General features: G+C 48.9%; 2 protein-coding genes and 1 long non-coding RNA gene across 4 annotated transcripts; 1 reads left to right on the forward strand and 2 right to left on the reverse strand.

The window, feature by feature from the left end:
- Positions 1 to 682: 682 nt before the first annotated feature.
- Positions 683 to 9,022, reverse strand: Bysl (bystin-like). The gene is made up of 7 exons (XM_013019042.1): positions 8,720 to 9,022; positions 5,682 to 5,844; positions 4,084 to 4,222; positions 3,657 to 3,790; positions 2,013 to 2,173; positions 1,725 to 1,827; positions 683 to 1,332 (listed from the first exon to the last, which is right to left on the reverse strand). The coding sequence occupies exons 1-7, from the start codon at positions 8,982 to 8,984 to the stop codon at positions 987 to 989; spliced, it is 1,311 nt and encodes a 436-aa protein (XP_012874496.1). The 5' UTR covers positions 8,985 to 9,022; the 3' UTR covers positions 683 to 986.
- Positions 9,023 to 9,428: 406 nt separating this feature from the next.
- On the forward strand, positions 9,429 to 20,571 carry Med20 (mediator complex subunit 20). 2 transcript variants are annotated; one of them, XM_013019256.1, is made up of 4 exons: positions 9,429 to 9,526; positions 11,545 to 11,699; positions 17,202 to 17,473; positions 19,591 to 20,571. In XM_013019256.1, the coding sequence occupies exons 1-4, from the start codon at positions 9,513 to 9,515 to the stop codon at positions 19,804 to 19,806; spliced, it is 657 nt and encodes a 218-aa protein (XP_012874710.1). In that variant the 5' UTR covers positions 9,429 to 9,512; the 3' UTR covers positions 19,807 to 20,571. The 2 variants fall into 2 exon arrangements, with proteins under 2 accessions (XP_012874710.1, XP_012874711.1); XM_013019257.1 differs by having other exon boundaries at positions 17,220 to 17,473.
- LOC105987839 lies at positions 13,484 to 21,276 on the reverse strand. Its single transcript, XR_001175175.1, has 3 exons — positions 20,990 to 21,276; positions 20,579 to 20,586; positions 13,484 to 13,494 (listed from the first exon to the last, which is right to left on the reverse strand). It is a non-coding gene; the product is annotated as an uncharacterized LOC105987839 (long non-coding RNA).
- Between the last annotated feature and the right edge of the window lie 1,960 nt (positions 21,277 to 23,236).

Consider the following 23,236-nt stretch of genomic DNA (forward strand, 5'->3'; position numbering starts at 1 on the left):
CTGCTAAAATTAAGTTACATATAAGCAGATGTGAAATTTGTATCAGGAGCAAACTTAAATTTTTAAAAATTTCAGTCCCCAAGTAGGTTGGAATAAATCATCCAGATCTACAGTGGCCTGACCGTCAATGCTGGTGTTGACAAAAGGCAGCCACAGGAAATAAGATGGGTGGGGTAGGTAGAATCGTGCCACATAAAACCCATGGGCACTGAACTTGGGTTTTATGTGATTCTCCTGTCTCAGCATCACAAACTGGCTGTCCTTTTAACTGCCCCCACTCTTATTTCAAAATGTGAATCATTTTTTGTTCATCTGCTCTGCCAACAGCATCTGGCCAGCTTGCTCCTCACTGGTTTAAAGCTTTCCTTGCCAGAAAGCTAGGAAGAGACCTGTGTGGTGCTAACCTAGACCCAACTGTTCCTGTTTCCTGCCTGTCTGGGGGCGGGGGCAGGGGCAGTCCTTTCTTGTGCAGGCTGCCTCAGCCGGAGTCCTTTTCAGACAGGAAGGCACTGCCCAAGTAGCCCTAGGGTCGCGAGTACCAAAAAGGTAAGGAAACAGCCTGGAGAAAGGAACTTGGAGCTCAAGGGGTGGGGGGCCTCCTGAGACAAGAATAGGAAGATCAACCCCCATCTGCAGCCAGAGGGAAGTAGAAAGGTCCCCATGACTACACAAGGCACAGAGGTTCAATAAATACCTTCCTTTGTTTAATCTACATCCTAGTGGCCAGCAGCACAGCTGGAGAGGAAGTACTCAAGATCTAGCTGGCGTGTGGAGCCTCAAGTCAGGTTCCAGAAATGAGCAGGCACCAAGGTCTACTAGGAGCCAGTCACGTGGAGTACAGGGAGGGGACCAAGGGCATAGGAGCCACAGATGCCCCCAAGGTCCTGTCACGAACCTGGGAGCTAGTGTCATCCTTGGCCACCAAGAAGTTCTGGTGCCGTTCCCCCCTCCCCCTCACGCCTCTTGGACCAGGACAGTGACGCTTCTCAGTCCATGGTGACAGGGACATCCTCCACGTCTCGGGGGACTGCGCCCTGAAGCTCACGCCTGATTTCGGGGGATAGCTGTGGATGAGGCTGCAGTCGGAGCAGTTCTAAGAGGGCCTCTTTCTGGTCTGAGGCCAGGTCTGCCTTGTAGCGCTGGGCCAATGTCAGGAGACACTGGTGCCAGAGCACAGGCAGCTGGCGCTTCTCTGTCCGGAAGCCCAGGAAGTGGAAGACAAGCGCGTCCAGCACGCGGTAGGGCAGCGCGTACTTCTTATCCAGCAGCAGTCGCAGGAAGATGCTGTTGGCACCGCTGTATTCCATCTCAGCAATTTTCAGCATGGCCGCACTGCAGGAAGAGGGGAGGAGGGGGCAATCCTGAGTCTCCTGGCCCTCTGCCGGCCCTTCACTACGGTGTTCCCCAGGGGCCCATCAGAAGTGTCTCCTCACTCAGGCAACCTCACTGTACTCCCGCATGCCAGCCTCCATCTCCACATACACCTGCTCCACTCCTGCCTCTGACTGGGACTACAAGCAGTCCTTACTTTCTCCCAGGTCCCCATACCGTCACTCACTCAGCCATTTACTGAGCACGTACTACATGCTAGGCTCTGGGTATCTTATTCTTGCATTCTAATGGTGTGATGACACCTTAACTCAGAGCATGCATAGTTTTCCCCCCCTCTGTCCCCCATGCTCAAGTCCTGCCAGCTAACCCCTCACCCCACCCGTGACACTCACCTGGAGTGCAGGACTGGGATGGAGCACTTGCTGATGATGCTTCCCACGATGATGGCTTCCCGCAGCGTACATGTGCCCGATTCACACAGTGGGATCAGGATTCCTGGGCAGGGCCAGAGAGCAGTCACTTGTAGTCTGAGCTGAGACGCAGGAGGTCCAGACACCCCAGGGACCCTCCTGGGAATGCTTGCCCAAGAGACAGCCAGCCACGCCCAAGTCAGATGTGTCTCAATGACCCGTGGAGGACAGCGCCTCGCTCTCCTTCCTCCCTGGCCTCTGGGCTCTCACCTTTGAACCAGGCTCCTGGCTTGAACAGGGCCTTCTTGAGTGCCATGTAGAGGTGGAAGTTGAGGCGCTTGTATTCGGCTATGTCATCTCGCACCCGGGGCAGCAGGACGAGGTTGTAGAAGCGCTGGGCCATGCGTTCCTTCAGGTTAGAGGCAAAAATCCTAGTGGGGTGGGAGTTGCCAAGTCACAGAATAAGTCTCCACCTGGCATTTTAAATGTCACTGTGGAGGGTGCAGGATTTGACCCAAAGGTAGGGAGGAGTTGTGGGAGCTGTGTGCCTGCCCCAGGCCGGCTTAGAGAGGCACAGGAGAGGCAACAGGATGCCCCCAAATAGGGTGTTTTTTTCTGTGAGGAATGTTTTTGTTTCTTGGTCGGTCGTGGGGCTTGAACTCTGTCCCTGTTCTCTTCAGCTCAAGGTGAGCGCTCTACCACTTGAGCCACAGCGCCACTTCCGGTTTTCTGGTGGTTTATTGGAGATAGGAGTCTCATGGTCTCTCCTGCCCGGGCTGGCTTTGAACCGCGATCCTCAGATCTCAGCCTCCTGAGTAGTTAGGATTACAGGCATGAGCCACGGGTGCCCAGTGGGCATGCATGTTTTAAATGTTAGGGTTTCTAGTGTGCTAGGTAAGTCCTGTGCTCCATAGCCACACCCTCCAGCCAAATCTTTGGTTTTCCTCAGCTGTTTCTCCACCCTCCCCCCCCAAAATCATGGGTCTCCTCTACTCTGCTGTCATGAGGGACTTGAGCCTGCCTGGAGAGCCACGTACTTCTTTTTTTTTTTTTTTGTCGGTCGTGGGGCTTGAACTCTGTCCCTGTTCTCTTCAGCTCAAGGTGAGCGCTCTACCACTTGAGCCACAGCGCCACTTCCGGTTTTCTGGTGGTTTATTGGAGATAGGAGTCTCATGGTCTTTCCTGCCCGGGCTGGCTTTGAACTGTGACCCTCAGATCTCAGCCTCCTGAGTAGTTAGGATTACAGGCATGAGCCACGGGTGCCCAGTGGGCATGCATGTTTTAAATGTTAGGGTTTCTAGTGTGCTAGGTAAGTCCTGTGCTCCATAGCCACACCCTCCAGCCAAATCTTTGGTTTTCCTCAGCTGTTTCTCCACCCTCCCCCCCCAAAATCATGGGTCTCCTCTACTCTGCTGTCATGAGGGACTTGAGCCTGCCTGGAGAGCCACGTACTTCTTTTTTTTTTTTTGTCGGTCGTGGGGCTTGAACTCTGTCCCTGTTCTCTTCAGCTCAAGGTGAGCACTCTACCACTTGAGCTACAGCGCCACTTCCGGTTTTCTGGTGGTTTATTGGAGATAGGAGTCTCATGGTCTCTCCTGCCCGGGCTGGCTTTGAACCGCGATCCTCAGATCTCAGCCTCCTGAGTAGCTAGGATTACAGGCGTGAGCCACCAGCGCCCGGCGGAGCCACGTACTTCTGAGGCCACTCTGTATGTCTCAATAGCCATAGCTTTTCCCTAGAGGTTCACTCAAGGGGCTGCCAACTGGGTCTTGGCACCCAGGCTGAAGGCAGCAGAGCTGTGAATGGTGCTAGGAGAGAGCTTTGACCACAGCTCCAATTTGATAGTAAAAGCTGCGAGAGCTGGGCACCCCACGCCTCCCCTGCAGAGCAGCCATCTGAACCCATGTTCACTACCTGGTGGCTTGGTACATGGCGGCCGCAGTCCAGGCCTCAGGCTCTGTGACGTAGAGGATCTGCTCCCAGTTGGAGAGTGCAGGGATGATCTTGAAAGCCTTGGGCAGCTTCCCGCTGCGGTACTTAGACAGGACCTGAGCATGCGCACGGGAAGGGGCGGCAAGCTCAGGCACCTTCGCCACCGTCGGCACTCACCACCCACCAGGTTCCCCGCAGCACGGGCACCGCGTAACTATCCTTTCTCCTGAGGATCAGAGTTCAGTGTCTTTACCCTCGGCCTCTGCAGGCAGGGCAGGAATCTGAACCCGCAATCTCTGCCTCCTTCCTCCCCAGCCGTCATGTTATCTGACACCGGTCGGGGGACCCATGTCTTGAGCCTGGCACCCCTGTACAGGTATGTCACCCTGGCTGCCCTCCCTGCGCGTACCTCTCGGACCCCTCTGTAGACCTCCAGGACCCGGGGGTCCAGCTGTGGCATGGGGAAGCCTGACACCTCCGACATAACCGTCTCCACCTCCGTCTGCTTCTCGGTCAGTTTCTCCATGATGATGTCTGCCAGGGTGCGCCTGAGCGGGACAGGGAGGGAGCGATGGTCACTGCCCAGGAGGCTTGGGATGCTAGCCACAATCCTTGAGAGCAAGTAGCCTCGGCCCACCGTGTCTGTCCACCCACCACAAATGGCTGCAGAGAGCAAAAGGTCCTGAGTTGTTTGGTTTAGGACAAAGCTGGCAGCCAGCAGAGGTTAAGAAGTCAGCTTGCTCAGGTTTAAATCCTGGCTTTCCCACTCTGTTATAACTTTGGGCCTATGACCATGCCTCAGTTTCCCTCAAGTGTTGCCCACCCCCCATGGTTAACTTAAGGACTCTGTAGGCAGGGAATGCCAGCTAGAGATATACCCACCCTGAGCTGGCAGAGGGGACATCGTTCCAATCACAAGTCTCCGCTCTGCACTGTCTAGGGTGCCCGGGTTCAAGCAGCTTCGTTATTTATTAAAAACCTGTGGCAGTCTTCCTAAGAGCAGTTGTATTCTCCTCAGCCTCTTTCAGCAGGACGCACCACACAGTCCCACCGTACAGTGCGGGGCCGCCATTGCTCTGGGCTGTGGTCCCAGGCTGCCAATGTGCACTGGAAACCCCCTCCGGGTGCTACCTGCTCAGCACTACTGAGACCCAGGGTTCAGTCCCCAGCGCTGCTTTAAGTGTTGGGAGGCACCGAGTTTGGGACTCCCCAGACACTACTTTATGTAGTTCGTGTGACACATACGTGACATTATGAGAGGTGTTTTTATTCCCCTTATACAGACTTGGGAACGCAGGCTCAGGAGGCTAAGAACTCACATTTGTGTGGGTGGGTGGGGTGGGAGGGATGGAAGCGTGTAAAGCTCTTCTTGGAGCCACTAGGGTTTGAACCCAAGATCCTGTGCTGCCTAGGCAGGCACATTACCATCTGAGCCATGCCTCTAGCCCTTCTTGCAGTAGTTTTTTTTGTTGTTGTTGTTGGTCATGGGGATTGAACTCTGGGCCTGGGCGCTGTCCCTCACCTCTTCAGCTCAAGGCGAGCACTCTACCACTTGAGCTACAACGCCACTTCTGGTTTTCTAGTGGTTTATTGGAGATAGGAGTCTCACGGTCTTTCCTGCCCGGGCTGGCTTTGAACCACGATCCTCAGATCTCAGCCTCCTGAGTAGCTAGGATTACAGGCGTGAGCCACCGGCGCCTGGCTTGCAGTAGTTTTTTTTTCAGACAGGTTTTCATGTTTTTTGCCCAGGCCTCTCTCAAAACTGTGAGTTTCCTACTTATGCTCCCAGAGTAGCTGGAAACACCGATCAGATGGAGTCTCGATAACTTTTTGTCCTGGAGAGTCTTCAACTACAGCTGTTTCCCCAGAGAATCTGGGCCCTTCCCTCTGAGGATGGGAAGGTCCAATTTGGCCAATGTGGTTCCCTACAACTAGCAATGCTCAGACGCTTTGCGGAGGTGAGGAAGGGAAGGTGGGCAAGGGCACTGGCTGAATTCCCAGGCCTACCTGACTGGAGGGTTCTTGTTCATGAACATTTCCATGGCACGTTCGTCCTCCGGGTCTACAACCACCTCGGCTTGGTGGCTCATCCCAGACATTTTGGCTGCCTTTTCCAGGGTAGGCCACTCCTCATCTTCCTCATCCGATCCATCCTGTGGCAATCCCGGCCCTGGAGGAGGGAAGATGAAGGGATGAGAATGGCTAGGAGTGACACAAGGGCTTCTGGGTCAATTTTGTTGGTGTTGTTGCCAGTCCTGGAGCTTGAACTCAGAGCCTGGGCACCATTCCTGAGCTTCTTTTGCTCAAGGCTAGCACTCTACCACTTGAGCCACAGCACCATTTCCAGACTTTTTTGTTTATGTGGTATTAAGGACTTGAACCCAGGGCTCCTGCATGCTAGACAAGCACTCTACCACTAAGCCATTTTCCTAGCTTCATTTTTTTGTTTTTATTGTTGGTTGTGGAGCTTGAACTTGGGACCTGGGTGCCATCCTGAGCTCTTTTGCTCAAGGCTAGTGCTCTACCACTTCCCATTTGCTGCTGATTAATTGGAGGTAAGAGTCTTAAAGATGTTCCTACCTGAGCTGGCTTCGAACCTCAGATCTCAGCCTCCTGAGTAGATAGGATTTTAGGTGTGGGCCACTGGCTTCCAATTCCCAATTTAATTTTTTTCAGTAGAATTTTATTGTTGTTGTTAAGGTGTTGTATAGATGGTTACCATCAGATGGTGAATGTTTCTTTTTAGACAATGTCAACCCTTCCTCTGCTTTCCCCACTTCCCCCTTCCCATCCCTACTACAAGTTGTACAGTGCATTTTCCACATTCAATTTAATTTTTAGCCATGCAGTATAATATAGATGTGTGCAAAGAAAAAGATGGGCACATACAGACTATCTTCCTGTCCCCAGGAGCTTGCAATCTTGCTTGAGAAGCAAAATGGAACATATGAAATAATGAGATAGCAATGAATAATGGTAACATATCACCACCCTCAGTTATGTAGTAGGAACAGTTCTACATCGCACGTGCCACCTGGTTAACCTCGATAACCTCAACATCTGCAGCCATCATTACACCCAGTTCCAGAGGGGACAATGATGCACAGAAATGCTGATCTGCCCACAGCTGGATGGTCTGGATCCTGGGCCAAAGTGAGTAGCATGGGCATAAGAGGATGGGTAGAATGTAATTAGGCTGTGAATGGACAGTCTGAGTGCAAGAGGAGTCTGTCCCAGATCTAAGTTAACAACTCCGAACTGGTTATGAGCATCTCTTGGGTATGAAAAATCAGAAGTGGCCAAATGGTGGGTGTGGAGGGGCACATCCATAAGCTACTTGGGAGGAGGCTACTGGGAGGATTACAGTTCGAGGCCAGCCTGCCCAAAAATTAGTGAGACCCCATCTCAATAAAGGTGAGGCATATGCCAACAATTCTGGTTATAATGGAGGCATAGGTAGGAGACTCAAAGTATGAGGCTGGACCCAGGTAAAAAGTGCAAGATCCTATCTGAAAAATAAAGCAGAAAGGGGCTGGAACACAGCTCAAGTGGTAAAGTGCCTATCCAAGTGTGAGGTGCTGGGTTCAAATCCTAGTAACAAAAAATATGCTGGGCTTTTTTTTTTGTCGGTCGTGGGGCCGTTAACCTCTGGGCCTGGGCGCTGTCCCTGAGCTCTTCAGCTCAAGGCTAGCGCTCTTACCACTTGAGCCACAGCACAACTTCCGGCTTTTGTCTTTTTGCTTATGCGGTGCTGAGGAATCGAACCCAGAGCCTCATGCAAGCAAGGCAGGCACTCTACCACTGAGCCACCTTCCCAGCCCTTTAAAAAAAAATATATTTGTGGGCTGGGAAGGTGGCTCAGTGGTAGAGTGCTTGCCTTGCATGCCTAAGGCCCTGGGTTCAATTCCTCAGCACCACATAAGCAAAAAGAAAAAACCGGAAGTGGCGCTGTGGCTCAAGTGGTGGTAGAGCCCTAGCCTTGAGCTGAAGAGCTGAGGGACAGCGCCTAGGCCCAGAGTTCAAGGCCCACGACTAGACCCCTCCCCCCAAAAAAATTTTTTTTGTTTAAGCTTTTCTGTCTGGGCCAGTTGGAACCCGAACTCCACTATTTAGCCTGGGAGGCTCTCCAGGCTGACTTCGCTTTTCTCCATCTGGCCCTGTTTCCTTTCCCCTTTTCTCCTCCATTTCCTTCCACTCTCCTTTCCTTTCTTTCCCAGATCTGAACACTCCATAATGGCTTTCCAAGTCTCAGCTTTGAAGATCAAAAAAAAAATCCAGTCAGGCACCAGTGGCTCAGGCTTGTAGCTGCTCAGGAAGCTGAGATCTGAGGATTGCGGTTCAAAACCAGCCCGGGCAAGAAAGTCTGTGAGACTCTCATCTCCAATTAACCACCAGGAAACCGGAAGTGGCACTGTGGCTCAAGTGGTAGAGCGCTGGCCTTGAGCTGAAGAGCTGAGGGACAGCACCCAGGCCCAGAGTTCAAGACCCACGAATGACCAAACCAAACAAAACAAAAAAAACCTGGAAGCCTGACACTGACCTCTAAGATGAATGCCATTGTAACCAGGAATATGTGGCTTTATCTAACGAGTGTATTATTCTATTTGTCTGTGTCTCTCCTCGCTACACTTCTGGTTCTACAGTCAAGACACCTGTCTGAATTTACCCATCCAAATTCCTAGCAGAGTGCAAAGCACAACGGGTATTCCACATACACTTACAAAATTAGTGTAATGTGCCCTTCTTGTAATTCCAAACGAGTCTCCCGACGGACTGTGTGCGCGCGCGCGCGTGCCGGCACCAGGGCTTGAATTCAGAGCCAGGGTGCCGCACGTCTGGGTTTTCGTACTCAAGGCTAGCGCTCCACCACTTGAGCCACAGCTCCGCTTCCGGCTTTGGGGTGGTTAATTAGAGATCGATTCTCACGGTCTTCGAACCGCGATGCTCGGACTTGAGCTTTCTGAGCAGCTGGGATTACAGGCGCGAGCCCCTGGCGCCGGGCTGAGGGACAGACACCGAGCACGAGGCGCCGCCCCGGCACTCACCCAGCCGCGTGGCGCGCTTCCGCGGCCTGGCCGGCCGGTCCCCGGCTCCATGCTCCGCCTCGAGCTCCTCCTGCTGCCGCCGGGCTTGCTGCAGGATCCGTCGGGTCAGCCGGGGCCCCACGTACTCTTCCTCCTCTTCAGTCCCGCGACCTCGACGCTTTTCCCGGGTCCCGGCGCGCACTGCGTCCCCGGCCAGGATCTGCTCGGCCAGGGGCGCATGCTTCTCCTGATTCCCGGCCCCTCGGGCCGCTTTAAACTTGGGCATCTTTTTCCCCCCGAAAAAACTACGGAGACAGTTCACACGTGGGGGGAGGGGGGGGCCGGTGGCGAAAGGCCCAGAGTGCGCTTGCGCAGTAACTCGCGTGCTCAAGAGGCCATGTCGAGACCACCACGCCACCTACTGTCAGGAGGCCGGAAGTGCAGCACGCGTCGACCCGCCCTTCAGAAGGCTCGGGAGTCCAGAAGCTGGCCTCCCGGAGCTCCCAGATAAACTCGTTATTTTTCAAGTCGGCTTCTCTAAGTGGTGGCGATTGGAGTCACGCTCTTCGAATTTCACAAATCCGGGCCTTAGGCCCAGTCAAAACAGGGGCGGAGCCTTGACGATGACGTAGACTAGCGCGTCATCAAAGGAGTGCCCAGACACGCCCCATCCCGTGGGCGCCGCTACCGGGCGCTTCGTTTTTACGTACTTCCGGCGTGCTCTCCGGAGACTACGGTTGGTACCCGGTTTCTGTGGTTGTGGCTGTCGGACAGCGCCGCGTCCCTCTTCCTGCCTCCTTCCCGGGCCGACGCCATGGGAGTCACTTGGTAAGACGGCCATGGCCTCTGTAGGGCGGGTCTGGAGGTCCTGCAGGGCCGTCCGAGTCTGGAGTGTCCCGGGCGGAGGAGAGGATCGAGGTCCACGGGCCGTCCCCCGGGCGCGGACCTGGAGCGGGCTGCGCCTTCTCCAGGCCTGTTCCTTGTGGATACGCTTCGGGAAGGCGGCGGCGGGGCGAGCGTCTTCCCCGGCACCTCTGCAGTGCTTCTGTACCCTCTGCCCTTTTTCTTAGTACATCTTTCAACCCCTGTGGCTATAGTACTTGTAGTGAGGGGCACATAGGACCTCCCAGCTCGGACTTAGCTGTCGACAGAGGTAAAGGGGGGAGGCGGAATAGGCAGTGGGAATACAGGGTATTATTATTATTATTGCCAGTCCTGGGGCTTGAACTCATGGCCTGGGCGCTGTCCCTGAGCTTCTTGTGCTCAAGGCTAGCACTCTACCACTTGTGCCCTAGCGCCACTTCCGGCTTTTTCTGTTTATATGGTAGTGAGGAATTGAACCCAGGGCTTCATGCATGCAAGGCAAGCGCTCTACCACTGAGTCACCTTCCCAGCCTCCGCCTCTTCCTCCTCCTTCTTTTTTAAGAAAACGCTTTGCTTGTTCCTTCTTAGAGCTAGCACGTGCACTTAAAGCTCTCGGGTTCCAGTTTGGTCACTTTAAGATCTTGGGGAAGAGACAGAGGAAAGGGGGAGAGGAGAGATGGGAGAGGAGATAAGAAAGGAAGAGATTGTTTGCAAGATTTGAACACTTAGTTCATCTGAAAGCATTAGGCTTCTCCTGGTGCATAGTTGGTGTGTTAACTTACCATTCCAAGTAGAAAGCCTCACCATAGGAGGAAACCTTGGAAATATTTTTTTCTACTTTTTGATTAAATTCTTCTAAATATCATTTCTATTATTATTATTGTTATTATTATTATTACTTGTCAGTCGCGGGGCTTGAACTCTGGGCCTCAGCTCTTCAGCTCAAGGCTAGCACTCTACCACTTCAGCCACAGCACCACTTCCAGCGTCTTCTGTTTATGTGGTGCTGAGAAATCAAACCCAGGGCCTCAGGCATGTGAGGCAATCTATCACTGAGCCACCTTTCCAGCCCCTCTGCTCACTCTTAAGGACTATGACTCCCTGCTTTTCTCTTTGTTCCTTAGGGTTCTTTGTTCTTTGATGGTAGAGAATGTTCTCTGTATTATCCTTGTTTAGGAAATTATCCACTAGCCTCCTGTAGCTTGTGGCTCTCTACTAGACAGCTCAAGTTCAAAGAGTTAAAAAAAAAAACAAAAAACAACCCAACAAAACAGCTGGGTGTCAGTGGTCTGTAATCCTAGCTACTCAGGAGGCGAAGATCTGAGGATCATGGTTCAAAGCTAGCCTGGACTGGAAAGTCTGTGAGGCTCTTACCTCCAATAAACCCCCAGAAAACTGGAAGTGGCATTCAGGCTCAAGTGGTAGAGTTCTCACCTTGGGCTGAAGAGCTCAGGACAGTGGCGAGGCCCAGAGTTCAAGACCCACAACTGACAAAAAAACCCCAAACATAGTAGCCCCAAACTTCTACTTTTTTCTTTTTTATATATATATATATATTTTTTTTTTTTTTTTGGTCGGTCGTGGGGCTTGAACTCTGGGCCTGAGTGCTGTCCCTCAGCTCTTCAGCTCAAGGCGATCTACTTTTTTCTTGACATATGAATATAGAATTGAAAGCATTATGAAGGAATTCCTTTTTCACTGTCTAATTCCACATCACTGAGAGCTCAGCCCACAGGCTATCATCTGTATATGAATGTTGGCTCACCTGCCAACCCTCAACTTGGTGTGACAGGACGCTTACTGCCTCAGTGGGAGATATTCTGCCTCTTATTTTCTTAGGTTTAAGGGGTGGGATCAAGTGTTAGTGTTGCCTAAGGAAACTCCTGGACCTGCTGAGTTGTCATTTTGTGGGAAAGCAAGTGGCTCAGTCAGTATATGGGTAGTGTCTCTGGACCCTGTTGACTTGGTGCTCTTCTTTCCAGTGTGTCCCAGATGCCTGTGGCTGAGGGCAAGAGTGTCCAACAAACAGTGGAGCTCCTCACCCGGAAGCTGGAGATGCTTGGGGCAGAAAAGCAAGGAACATTTTGTGTGGACTGTGAGACTTACCATACGGCTGCTGCTACTCTGGGCAGTCAAGGTCAGTAGATGGCTCTGGGGGCTGACTGGAACCTGGCTTGGAGTTCCATTTGTGCTTTTCTGCTAACAGTGTTAATATTCTCAAGTATGTGGTAGGACATCTTTCTGAATTCATCCATTTTTGATCCAACATCTCTTAGACTGGGGGCTGTTTTAAATGTTGTGGCTTGAACTTTTTTTTTTTTTTTAGTTATGGGGCTTGAACTCTGGGCCTGGGTGCTGTCCCTGAGCTCTTCAGCTCAAAGCTAGTACTCTACCACTTTGAGCCACAGTGCCATTTCTGGTTTTCTGGTGGTTAATCGAAGATAAGAGTCTTATGGACTTTTCTGCCCGGGCTGGTTTTGAACCTCAATCCTTAGATCTCTGCCTCCTGAGTAGCTAGGGTTACAGATGCCCAGCTGCTTGAACATTTTTGTATTTTTCAGTGCTGAGAATGGAACGGAGGGTATTTCACATGGTAGAGAGGCATTACAGAATCTCACTGTGTAACTCAGGCTGGCCTTAAAGCCATTAGATAGCCTTGGTTGACCACTTGGTGTGTGAGTGCCATTACACACAATTGTAAATTTTACGCATTTAATGGGTTAATGGATACATCCTCCGCCCCCCCCCTCCCTCGCCCCCCCTTTCTTTCTCTTGGTGCTGATGGTGATACTGGGAGTGCTTTGGGAGTGCTCTACCCCTTGAGCCACTCACTAACTTTTATTTTTGTTTTCTTTGTGTGTGTGGGGGTGGGAGGGATTGTTGTTGTTGTTGGTTTTTACAGTCTTGGGGCCTGAACTCAGGGCCTGGGCACTGTCCCTTAGTTCTTTAGTCAAGGCTAATGCTCTACCACTTGAGCCACAGCGTCACTTCAGGCTTTTTCTGTTTATGTGGTACTGAGGAATCAAACCCAGGGCTTCATGCATGCAAGGGAAGCACTCTACCACTGAGCCACCTTCCCAGCCCTGGCTTTTATTTTATTTTTTTGTTTTTGTAAGTTTTTTATTGTGAAAATACTGTACAGAGGGGTTACAGTTATATGAGCAAGGTAATGAGTACATTTCTTTTTTTTTTTTTTTGGGTCCGGTAGTGGGGCCTGAACTCTGGGCCTGGGCGCTGTCCCTCAGCTCTTCAGCTCAAGGCTAGCACACCTCCGGCTTTTTTCTTTTTTGCTTATGTGGTGCTAAGGAATCGAACCCAGGGCCTCAGGCATGCAAGGCAAGCACTCTACCACTGAGCCATCTTCGCAGCCCCAAAAACATGTGTAATTCTTTTTTTGGCCAGTCCTGGGACTTGAAGTCAGGGCCTGCGCATTGTCCCTGAGCTTCTTTTTTTTTTTTTTTTGTCGGTGGTGGGGCTTGAACTCTGGGCCTTGGTGCTGTCCCTCAGCTCTTCAGCTCAAGGCAAGCGCTCTACCACTTGAGCTACAGCACCACTAATGAGTACATTTCTTATCCAGCATTGTTGCCTCCTCCTTTGTTTTCCCCCTACCATCCCTTCCCTCCCACCTCCTCAGCTACACCCCGCCCCCAGGCTGGTTTTGATCCTCAAATCTCAGCCTCCTGAGTAGCTAGGATTACAGGCCTCAGCCACCAGCACAGGCAAGTAAACATTTTTTTTTTTTGGGGGGGTCCAGGCGTGGGGCCTGAACTCTGGGCCTGGGTGCTGTCCCTTAGCTCTTCAGCTCAAGGTGAGCACTGTACCACTTGAGCCACAGCACCACTTCCGGCTTTTTGTCTTTTTGCTTATGTGGTGCTGGGGAATTGAACCCAGGGCCTCATGCATGCAAGGCAAGCGCTCTACCACTGAGCCACCTTCCCAGCCCGCAAGTAAACATTTTTTTAATAGCAATTTTGTTTCTTTGTTTGAAGGCAGTACTGAAGATTGAATATAGGGCCTCCTGCATGAAAGATAAGCATTCTACAACTGAACTATACCCTCCCCTGCTTCTGTAGTACCAGAATTTGAATTCAGGGCCTTATACTGGGTAGGCAGGCATTCTATCACTTTAGCCATGCCTCAAGCCCTTATTATTTTAATTATTTTTCAGATTCTTATTATTATTTTTTTTAATCCCAGGCTGGCCTGGACTGCAATCCTCTCATTCTTCCTACATAGCTGGGGTGATGGGCATGTGCTACTTTTTATTGATTGCTATCTTTTTTTTTTTTTTTGCGGGTCATGGGGCCTGAACTCTGGGCCTGGGCGCTGTCCCTCAGCTCTTCAGCTCAAGGCTAGCACTCTACCATTTGAGCCACAGTATTTCTGCTTATGTGGTGCTGAAGAATGGAACCCAGGGCCTTATGCATGCAAGGCAGGCACTCTACCACTGAGCTATCTTCCCAGTCCACCTAGCTTTTATTTTTGAAATAGATTTTCAATCACTTTTGCCTGGAGTGGCCTGGAACAGGAGATCTTCCTGCCTACTGAGTAGCTACAGTTACAGGCATGATCTACCATCTCTGGCCTTAATGAATACATGTTGTTAATCAGTTTGGACATTCCCTTCTGATACCATCACCAGAACCAGATGCTACACATATCCAGAAATTTCCTTATTGTTTGTGTTTTGTGTACTTCCCTTGAAAACTATATTTTCCAAGCCTCCTTGTGGTTACCTATGGTCAGTGCAAAGCACTGGAGTGGGGTTAGATAGGAGAAAGGAAGACCATAGTATTCCTCTCCTGCTTTGGGTAGTCTCTCTAGTCTTGGCTGGTCTCCTTGGATCTGGCTCTTGCTAGGCATCCCTCATCCCTGGATCTGATCAGTACATCTTTTCTTTGTCTTTCCAGCCCTAGGGGTGGCAGAGTTTCCTGTTACTGTCTTGTTTTTTGTTTGTTGTTGTTGGCAGTGGGTCTTGAACTCAGGGCCTGGGCAATGTCCCTGAGCTTTTTCACTCAAGTCTAGCTCTCTACCACTTAAAGCCACAGCACCACTTCTAGTTTTCTGGTGGTTATTTGGAGATAAAGAGTATCATGGACTTCCCTGTCTAGGCTGGCTTCTAACCATGATCCTCAGATCTCAGCCTCCTGGGTAGCTAGGATTACAGGTGTGAGCCACCAGAGCCTGGTCTGTGTTACTGTTGCTTGTTTTGCTTGATTATCCTGTTTGGTTTTTTCATTCTTCCAACCCCTGTATGAATTCCTTCTATTTGGCATGGTATCTATTTCTGGGTTTTTCCTGGTGGTGTTATCTTACCTATAAAATATATACATACAGCTGGCACCTGTTACTCATGCATATAATCCTAGCTACTCAGGAGGCTGTGATCTGAGGATCAAAGCCAGATTGGACAGGAAAGTTTGTGAGACTCTTATCTGTATTTAACAAGCAAAAAAAACAAAAGTAGAGCTGTGCCTCAAGTGGTAGAGCGCTAGTCTTGAGCATAAAAGCTCAGGGAACAGCACTCAAGCTCTGAGTTGAAGCCCCAAGACCAGAACAAGGAGAAAAAAAGTACTTACAAGTAAGTCAGTACATGGGAAACATTGAGAACTACTGTATGAGGTTGTTACATAATAATAGCAAAGAGCTATTTTGGGGGAAGCACGAGCTATTTTGGGGGAAGTACATTAGAATCTGAAGATCTAGCTTCAAGCCCCTGTATATATTACTGTCCCCAAGAAATCAGTTTTCTCATTCATCTCTTCAAGTCTTCTATAATAAGGTTGGAAAGTGCCAGGGACTGGTAGCTCATGCCTCTTAACCCTCACTACTTAGGAGGCTGTGATTTGACCCCAAGTTCTGAGGCCTGATTAAAAGAGAAGAAAAAAGCAATGTTAGGGGTGTGGCAGCAAGCACAAGACACTAGTTCTGACAGAAAAATAAAAAGCAATAGCAACACTGGTTCTGGATGCTTTACACAGTTGTGCAAATAATAACTTCTAAGATTAAAAAAAAAATTTTCCACCAGGCACTGGTGGCTCATGCCTATAATCCTTAACTACTCAGGACACTGAGATCTGAGAATCACAATTCAAAGCTAGCCTGGGCAGGAAAGTCCATGAGACTCTTATCTCCAATTAACAAAAAAAAGCCAGAAATAGTGTGGTGGTTCAAATTAGTTAGAGCACTAGCCTTGAGCATAAAAGGTCAGGACAGCACTCAGGCCCAACACCAAAAACAAACAAACGAAAATCACACACACAAACAAAACCCTCCAGCAAATGTGATATATTCCTGTAATCCCAGCATTTTCACACTCAGTGTTAGTGTTCTACCACTTGAGTCATATCTACTTCTAGCTTTTTTGGTGATTAACTGGAGATAAGAGTCTCATTGCCTCTCTTGCCGTGGCTGGCTTTGAACCATGGTTCTCCTTGGCAGTACTATAGTTTGAATTCGGGACTTCATGCTTTGGTAAGCAAGCACTCTGACGCATGATGTTTTGAGCTGGATTTAGAAGAAGGTTGGAGGTATAAATTAGCAGCTGGGCCTGAGTGATGTGGGTTAGAGATTCTGTGAAGAGCCTGCTGATTTTCGGGGCCATGTGTTAGCTGATGTAGCATAAGGTAGTCCCACTGTTCCTGCTCTTGCCTCTGCCTTTTCTTCCTTTCCATTGCTCTACTCTTAACCTGTTAGAATGTCGTCTTCCTTCTGTGTGGCAGATCCTTCCTTCTCCATAGCCTGCATACACATGTCTAGGTTCTTTGCCCAGCACTGCAAAATAAATGAGTAAATAAAAGCAAATGCAGGGCTGGGAAGGTGGCTCAGTGGTAGAGTGCTAGCCTTGAGCTGAAGAGCTGAGGGACAGCACCTAGGCTCAGAGTTCAAGTCTCATGACCCAAAACAAAACAAATGCATGTGAAAACTCAGCCATTGTAAAAGATCATGCTTGAAACTAGAGCTTTAGATCCTAGATCCTGATTTTTCTTTGTGGTAGTGTACTGCTGATTCCCAGGTGAGCCAGACTTCTTAAAATTTTCCAGGTGTTCACCTTTGTCTTTCAAATGAAGTGCCAACCTATTTGAACTAACCAGAGTTGGGCTCTTGTTCACTCTTCCAGCCTCATGCTCAGACTCTCTTTCCTGAGCTGTGAGACGTTTCCTGGATATAAATGAAGGAAGTAGCCAGGGTAGATAGGGATGCCAAAATGCTGTTATTCTATCCCCCCGCCCCCCAGGTGTTGGGGATGGGACTCAGGGCCTCACTCATGCTAGGTAAGTGCTCTGTCACTGAGCTCCATTTCCATCCCTTATTTTTACTTAATGCATAATGTACGATAATGTGTCAAAGATTGTATGGAGTCTGTGCAAGCTGTTTGTCATCATAATTAAGCATCTGCCTATGAGCCAACATAGCTATTGTCAACTCTCAGCTTCTGCCCTCTCCCCCTTTTCCTTGTAGATTTTAGCCTATGCAGTCTAGCCTGCTGCTTCTCTCCCTTCCTTTGTGGAAAAGGCTATCCTTTCTAGGGGGCCTCTCATCCTAATCTGAGAAGATAATGCTAGATTGCCATCTGGCCTTGTTCTGTGCACTTGCTTCTATCCTGGGATATGTTGACAAAAGTCCTGATGGTGAGTAGGACGCCTGTCCCTTGCAGGTCAGGCTGGGAAGCTGATGTACGTGATGCACAACTCTGAGTACCCACTGAGCTGCTTTGCCCTCTTTGAGAACGGCCCTTGCCTTATCGCCGACACCAACTTTGATGTGCTGATGGTGAAGCTCAAGGGCTTTTTCCAGAGTGCCAAGGCCAGCAAGATTGAGACCCGGGGCACGCGTTACCAGTACTGTGACTTCCTGGTGAAGGTGGGCACCGTCGCAATGGGGCCCAGTGCTCGGGGCATCTCTGTGGAGGTAAGACCCTGGGGGACTGGGAGCCAAGTGTACTGCTGGCACTGGGCATCTGGGCTTCCTTGAATCATTCAGGCTCTAGCCCAGGGAGGGAGAGGGAAGCAGGCTCATAGCAAATAGAAAGCTTAGGATGGCTGGCTTGTCGGAAAAGGGAAGGGAGAGTCAAGGGGGCAGATAAGTTCCAATGCATCCTTCCCAAATACTGGAACACACAGGACTGATGTTTGGGATATGGGCTCTCAATCCTGGGTCACATGCCTCTCCTCTGGAGTTGTGGGGCAAACACATACCTTTCCTTTTCACATACATTTTCATGGAAGAAAAGAGTTTGCTATGGAGCTGGGAAGGTGGCTCAGTGGTAGAGCGCTTGCCTTGCATGCACGAGGCCCTGGGTTCAATTCTCAGCATCACATAAGCAAAAAGAAAAAAAACGGAAGGACATCAAACAGGTTTAAATTTCAAACCATTGAATAAAGATTTAAAAAAAAAAAAAGAGTTTGCTATACCTTTGCATCTGACAGTGCACATAATAAAAATGATAGGGAATGTGATCACTGGCCTTGGGAGCAGTGAAAATCCTACCATATGTGCAACATGGTATGAGATTAAAACAATGTCTCATGCACATACACACCATAGACTTGCAAGGCTCCTTAAAATTTACCATTTAATAAAGGAAAAATTGAAATACACAACTATTTTTCAAGTTAGTCTAAGAAACACCATGAAAGACGCACAGTTGGTTATGGGGATTTGAGTGGTGAGAGCATCACTCCATGCTATGATGCTTCCTGGAGGAACAGTATTTAGTAGAGACCTGAGCCCAGGTGTAGTGGTGTACCCCTGTAATCTCAGCACTCTGGAGGACTATAAGTCCAAGGCCAGCCTGAGCTACCTAATGAAACCTTGTCTCAAACAAAAATCTAAAATAACGAATGTGCGTATATATACATATGCATACATTTATTTCTTTTATAAAGGGATACTTGGGGAAAAGTGTGTCTGGGAAGAATCCCAAGTAGAAAAGGACCTTAGTGGGAGTTTCTGCTCAGCTTCCAGGGCCAAGATTTCCTAACTCTTGTTAGCTTGTGATGGTCCTTGGCTTAATGTGCATCCCCCACTTGGGCACCCAGCAGGTCCCCACATTTCCATCCTTTTGGTGTATATATACACACACACAGCTGTTCCCTTAATTATTTTTCCTTGTGGAGAAATTGCCCTGATGTTTCTCCAGAGAAAGTTTATGAGAAAAGCTGTAGTAGGCCACACTGGCTGGAAATTCTTAGGATTAACATAGGTCTACACTGAAAGTCATGTTTGGTTTTAAAAGAGGCATATATGCCAGTTGCCAGGGGCTGGGAAGGTGGCTCAGTGGTAGAGCACTTGCATGCCTGAGGCCCTGGGTTCGATTCCTCAGCACCACATAAGCAAAAAGAAAAAGTTGGAAGTGGCACTGTGGCTCAAGTGGTAGAGCGCTAGCCTTGAGCTGAAGAGCTGAGGGACAGCGCCCAGGCCTAGAGTTCAGGCCCTACGACGAGACCCCCCGCAAAAAAAGTATGAAAGCCAGTTGCCAATGGTTTACACGTGTAATCCTAGCTACTTAGAAGGAGCTAGCCTGGGCAGGAAAGTCCACGAGACTCTTAGATCCAGTAAACAACTCCTAGCTGGGTGCTGGTGGCTCACACCTGTAATCCTAGCTACTCAGGAGGCTGAGATCTGAGGATCGCGGTTCTACGCCAGCCCGGGCAGGAAAGACTGTGAGATTCCTGCGTTCACTCTGCTTGCTATAACTTCTCCCTCACCCATTTCCTACTCTCCATATTTTCTACTTGTCACTTTGCTGTCTCTCAGACTTTTCCTGAGCTCTCCGTGAGTTGCTGTTCAGCATAGTGGGGCTAATCAGAAGGAGCTTGCGTCTGCCTCTGGAGCTTGTGGACAGGGCAGTGGGTTGGCACAGCTCTAGGATGAGAGTATCAGATGCAATAGGAATGGTGCTGGGTGCATTCAGTCCCTGGAGTGTGTTTGAACATTTTCTGCAGACCAGCATTCTATAGGTAGTATATGTCTTTGGGTTTCCTTGCACTCATCCTCACCCTCATTCTCTGTGCTTTTGGTCCCAGGTGGAATATGGCCCCTGTGTAGTGGCGAGTGACTGCTGGAGCTTGCTGCTCGAGTTCCTCCAGAGTTTTCTAGGCAGCCACACACCAGCGGCTCCTGCCGTGTTTGGGAACAGACATGATGGAGTCTATGGCCCAGCAGATACCATGGTCCAGTACATGGAACTCTTCAACAAGATCCGCAAGCAGCAGCAGGTGCCTGTGGCTGGGATTCGTTAGTGACTGGAAACTCTGGCTGAGCTCTTATCAGGGGTACTGCCCAGGAGGAACAGGTGCTGCACAATTAGGTTCTGGTCCCCACAAACCCTGAGCAGACATGGAGGCTTCTCTCCTTTTGCTTCCCAGCTATGGTGTTTGTTCCAGGGTTCCAGGCTCTCCTCCTCTGTTTCCCACATGCAGTCCCCCCATCAACATCTGTTTTACTTTATGCCTTACTGGATTTGTTCTGTTCTGAGGAATGGTAATTATGAAGAATGGAGACACTTAATCCTGCGGCCAGGGGAAAAGGTAGGGCAGAGTTATCCTGGCCTTGCAGTAGAGAGAGAAAACTGTATCCTCAGCTTGAAGACTTGGCCTAGGCTACAGTGATCATGCTTTGATCTTTTTGTGGGCCATTTTGTACTGAAGTCCCTCCTCTGCTCAAGGACCCATCTGCAGTTTGTCAAGAGGTGACACAGCTGGGCGCCTTTCACTTAATGACCAGTTTGCTGAAGTCATTTGTGAACTGACTTTCTTAGGGTGTTGCCAGGGTCCTTTGAATGTCTTTTGGACATTTCTGCTTTCATTGTGACTTACATGAAGCCACAGGTTAACTACTGAAAGAGAACTAAAGACCGGAGCTCCTCCTAGGTAATTCATTTTCTCTCCCTAATAGTTGTTCAGAGGTAATCAGATTGTTCCTGGGCAAATTTAACTTTACTGCATCATCAGGAAGCAGTTGTATACCTGTCTTATTGTCAATTCCCCCTCCCCCCCAAAAAAAAACCCACACACATTGTCCTTACCCACAAGATCACAAGATTCAAGTAGACTCACTGGCTCCATGTCCTTGTTCCACTGGGGGAGAAAGGAGGAAAGAGTGAATGCAGGGGTTGCCAAAATCACTGGTCAAAAGAGATGCTGGAATGTAAAGCTTTTAATATGAGTGGTCTATGGGCCAGTTAAAATACAAATGCTTCTGTAACTAAAAGATGGAGGATATGGATGCTGGCCCCAATTGGTGACATGGGCTACGTGGAATTCTGAGGACGTAGTGAGTACCTCTGTTACAAAGACATTTGTTTAGGATTTAGCTTGGGTGAGGACTGGTGGTGCTGGGAAGTCAGTTCTGTACCCCGTGCCTGAATCTTATCATTGAGGCCTCTCTAAGCACTCAGAATGTAGGGTCAGAACACTGATCTACAGCTCTCTAGGACTCCTATGCGTTTTGGAGCTACTTGTTGGGTATGCCTTGCTGGCCTGCCCCACTCCTACTGCATAAAAGTTCAGCCAGGCTAACATTTGAAATACAGAGGTGGTCTTAGGAACATTGAAAGCATCACAATGAGGAGCAACAGGATTTCTGCAACAGAAGTTAGGTACTGATTATGTTTCCTTTGTAGCTTTGGCTGACAAGAACCTCAGTTTGCCTTCCCAGTTTGTGCTTTTTATTTTCACTTCCTCCTGCTTTTGTTGTTTCTTGCTTATTGTTTGCTTTTTAAAAATTGAGATGTTTTAGATAGCATTTACAAACAATAAAACACACATCTTCCATTTGTGGTAGTGTACTCCTATAATCTCAGCTACTCAGGATGCAGAGATGATAGAAGTGTTGTTGAGAGGATTTCATTGATAGGTTTTTAGTTTATTTTAGTCATGTTAAAGGGATATGTTAAGTTATACCACAGATGGCACCCACAAATGGTAGACTCCGACGAGGTAGAACCACTGTTCTCATCTTGTCTGTGTCTTGCACCCACGGACCCATTTCTGCACTAGCCACACTTTCCTCTTGTCCTTGGGATTCCTGTCCCCTTACTGCCTCCTGCTGGCTTCCCTCAGTTATTGAGCATCAAGCAACTCCATTTTCTCCCTGATTATTGGTGCCAGGCACAGCTGGGAGAAATACCAAGAAGCTAGCCCCTTCTCCTTGCCTGAAGTGGCTACTGAACATTTTCTCTCCTATTTCTGGAGAGTAAGGGGAGTGGTTAGAATTTCCACCTAAATTGGGCCAGAGAGGTGTTGCTCTAGTGGTAGAGCACTAGCTGTGAGTAAGAGGTAGAGCACCAGCTGTGAACAAGAAAGCTGAGAGTATGAGCCCCATTATCTCATCCCCCCCTGCCAAAAGGAAGGAAGGAATAAAAAAGTTCTACATGAGCATGTGATCCAGATATCAAAAATTGAAACTTAAAATACAAGTGCTTCAGAATGAAAGAAGGGGTTTATTGTCCAAAAAGAAACAATGGTCATTACTTGAGTTCTTAACCCTTCTGTACATCACGTTTTCCCCCCAGTCCTGGGGCTTGAACTCGGTACATCGGGCGCTATCCCTGAGCTTCTTTCGCTCAAAGCTAGCCCTCAACACTTGAGCCACAGCACCACTTCTGGCACTTTCTGTGTATGTGGTACTGAGGAACTGAAAACCCAGGGCTTCATGCATGCTAGGCAAACACATTACCACTAAGCCCCCTGTACATCACCGTTATAATAATTTTTTTGAGTTTTTAATATTTAAGCTATACAAAGGAGTTATCATTTAATGAAGGCATTTATTAATACAATCTATCTTGATCACCCCATCTCATTCTGACCTATTGCTCCTCTAGCCAAGTTTGGTGGTAGGCAGGCATATACAGACATATGAACTGAAATACGTTAGGGTCAAGTGAGCTCTCAAATAGTATAATTCCTTAGAAAGGCAAAGTCAAAATCAGCAAAAATAAAACACCAGGAACCAGGTACTCAAAAGGAGTGGGGTGAAATCAGGAAGAGGAGAAAGGGGGGAAAATGCAGTAAACAACCCAGTGTGTGGACATAACTGGAATTTACTTCTAGGTATGTGCTGTCTATCCAGATATTTTATGAGTTTATTTGTATGTCACCTTTCATGATCAGATAGAAAACAAATTTCACATGGAGATGAGCTACAGAAATACATATAGTTGGAAATTATATGATTTCCTAGAATCCACATTCTGGTTCAAATGTGCGGTTCATGCAGTAGTGATCCTTATTTATTCATTAATTTATTTAGTTATAGAATTGGCATACCTACTTATCCATTTCACTTTATGTCTATTTTATGAACTCATTTATCTCTCACTTTGTGCTGGAAGCTTCTTCATCATGTACTATTGTCAAATCAGGGACAGTGGTCCCATATCATTTAAAAGCACATAGAGGGCTGGGAAGATGGCTCAGTGGTAGAGTACTTGCCTTGCATGCATGAGGCCCTGGGTTTGATTCTTTAGCACCACATAAGCAGAAAAAGCCAGACGTGGCACTATGGCTCCAGTGGTAGAGCACTAGCCTTGAGCTGAAGAGGTAAGGGACAGTGCCAAGGCCCAGAATTCAGGCCCCATGACTGGTCAAAAATAAATAAAAGCACATAGAGTCAGATATCATGAATGCTAGAGTTCAAGTACAAAATAAAGATAGTTTTAGTGCTGAG

The sequence above is a fragment of the Dipodomys ordii genome, unplaced genomic scaffold (genome assembly GCF_000151885.1).
Source record: "Dipodomys ordii isolate 6190 unplaced genomic scaffold, Dord_2.0 Scaffold44, whole genome shotgun sequence".
In the NCBI taxonomy this organism is placed as follows: Eukaryota; Metazoa; Chordata; class Mammalia; order Rodentia; family Heteromyidae; genus Dipodomys; species Dipodomys ordii.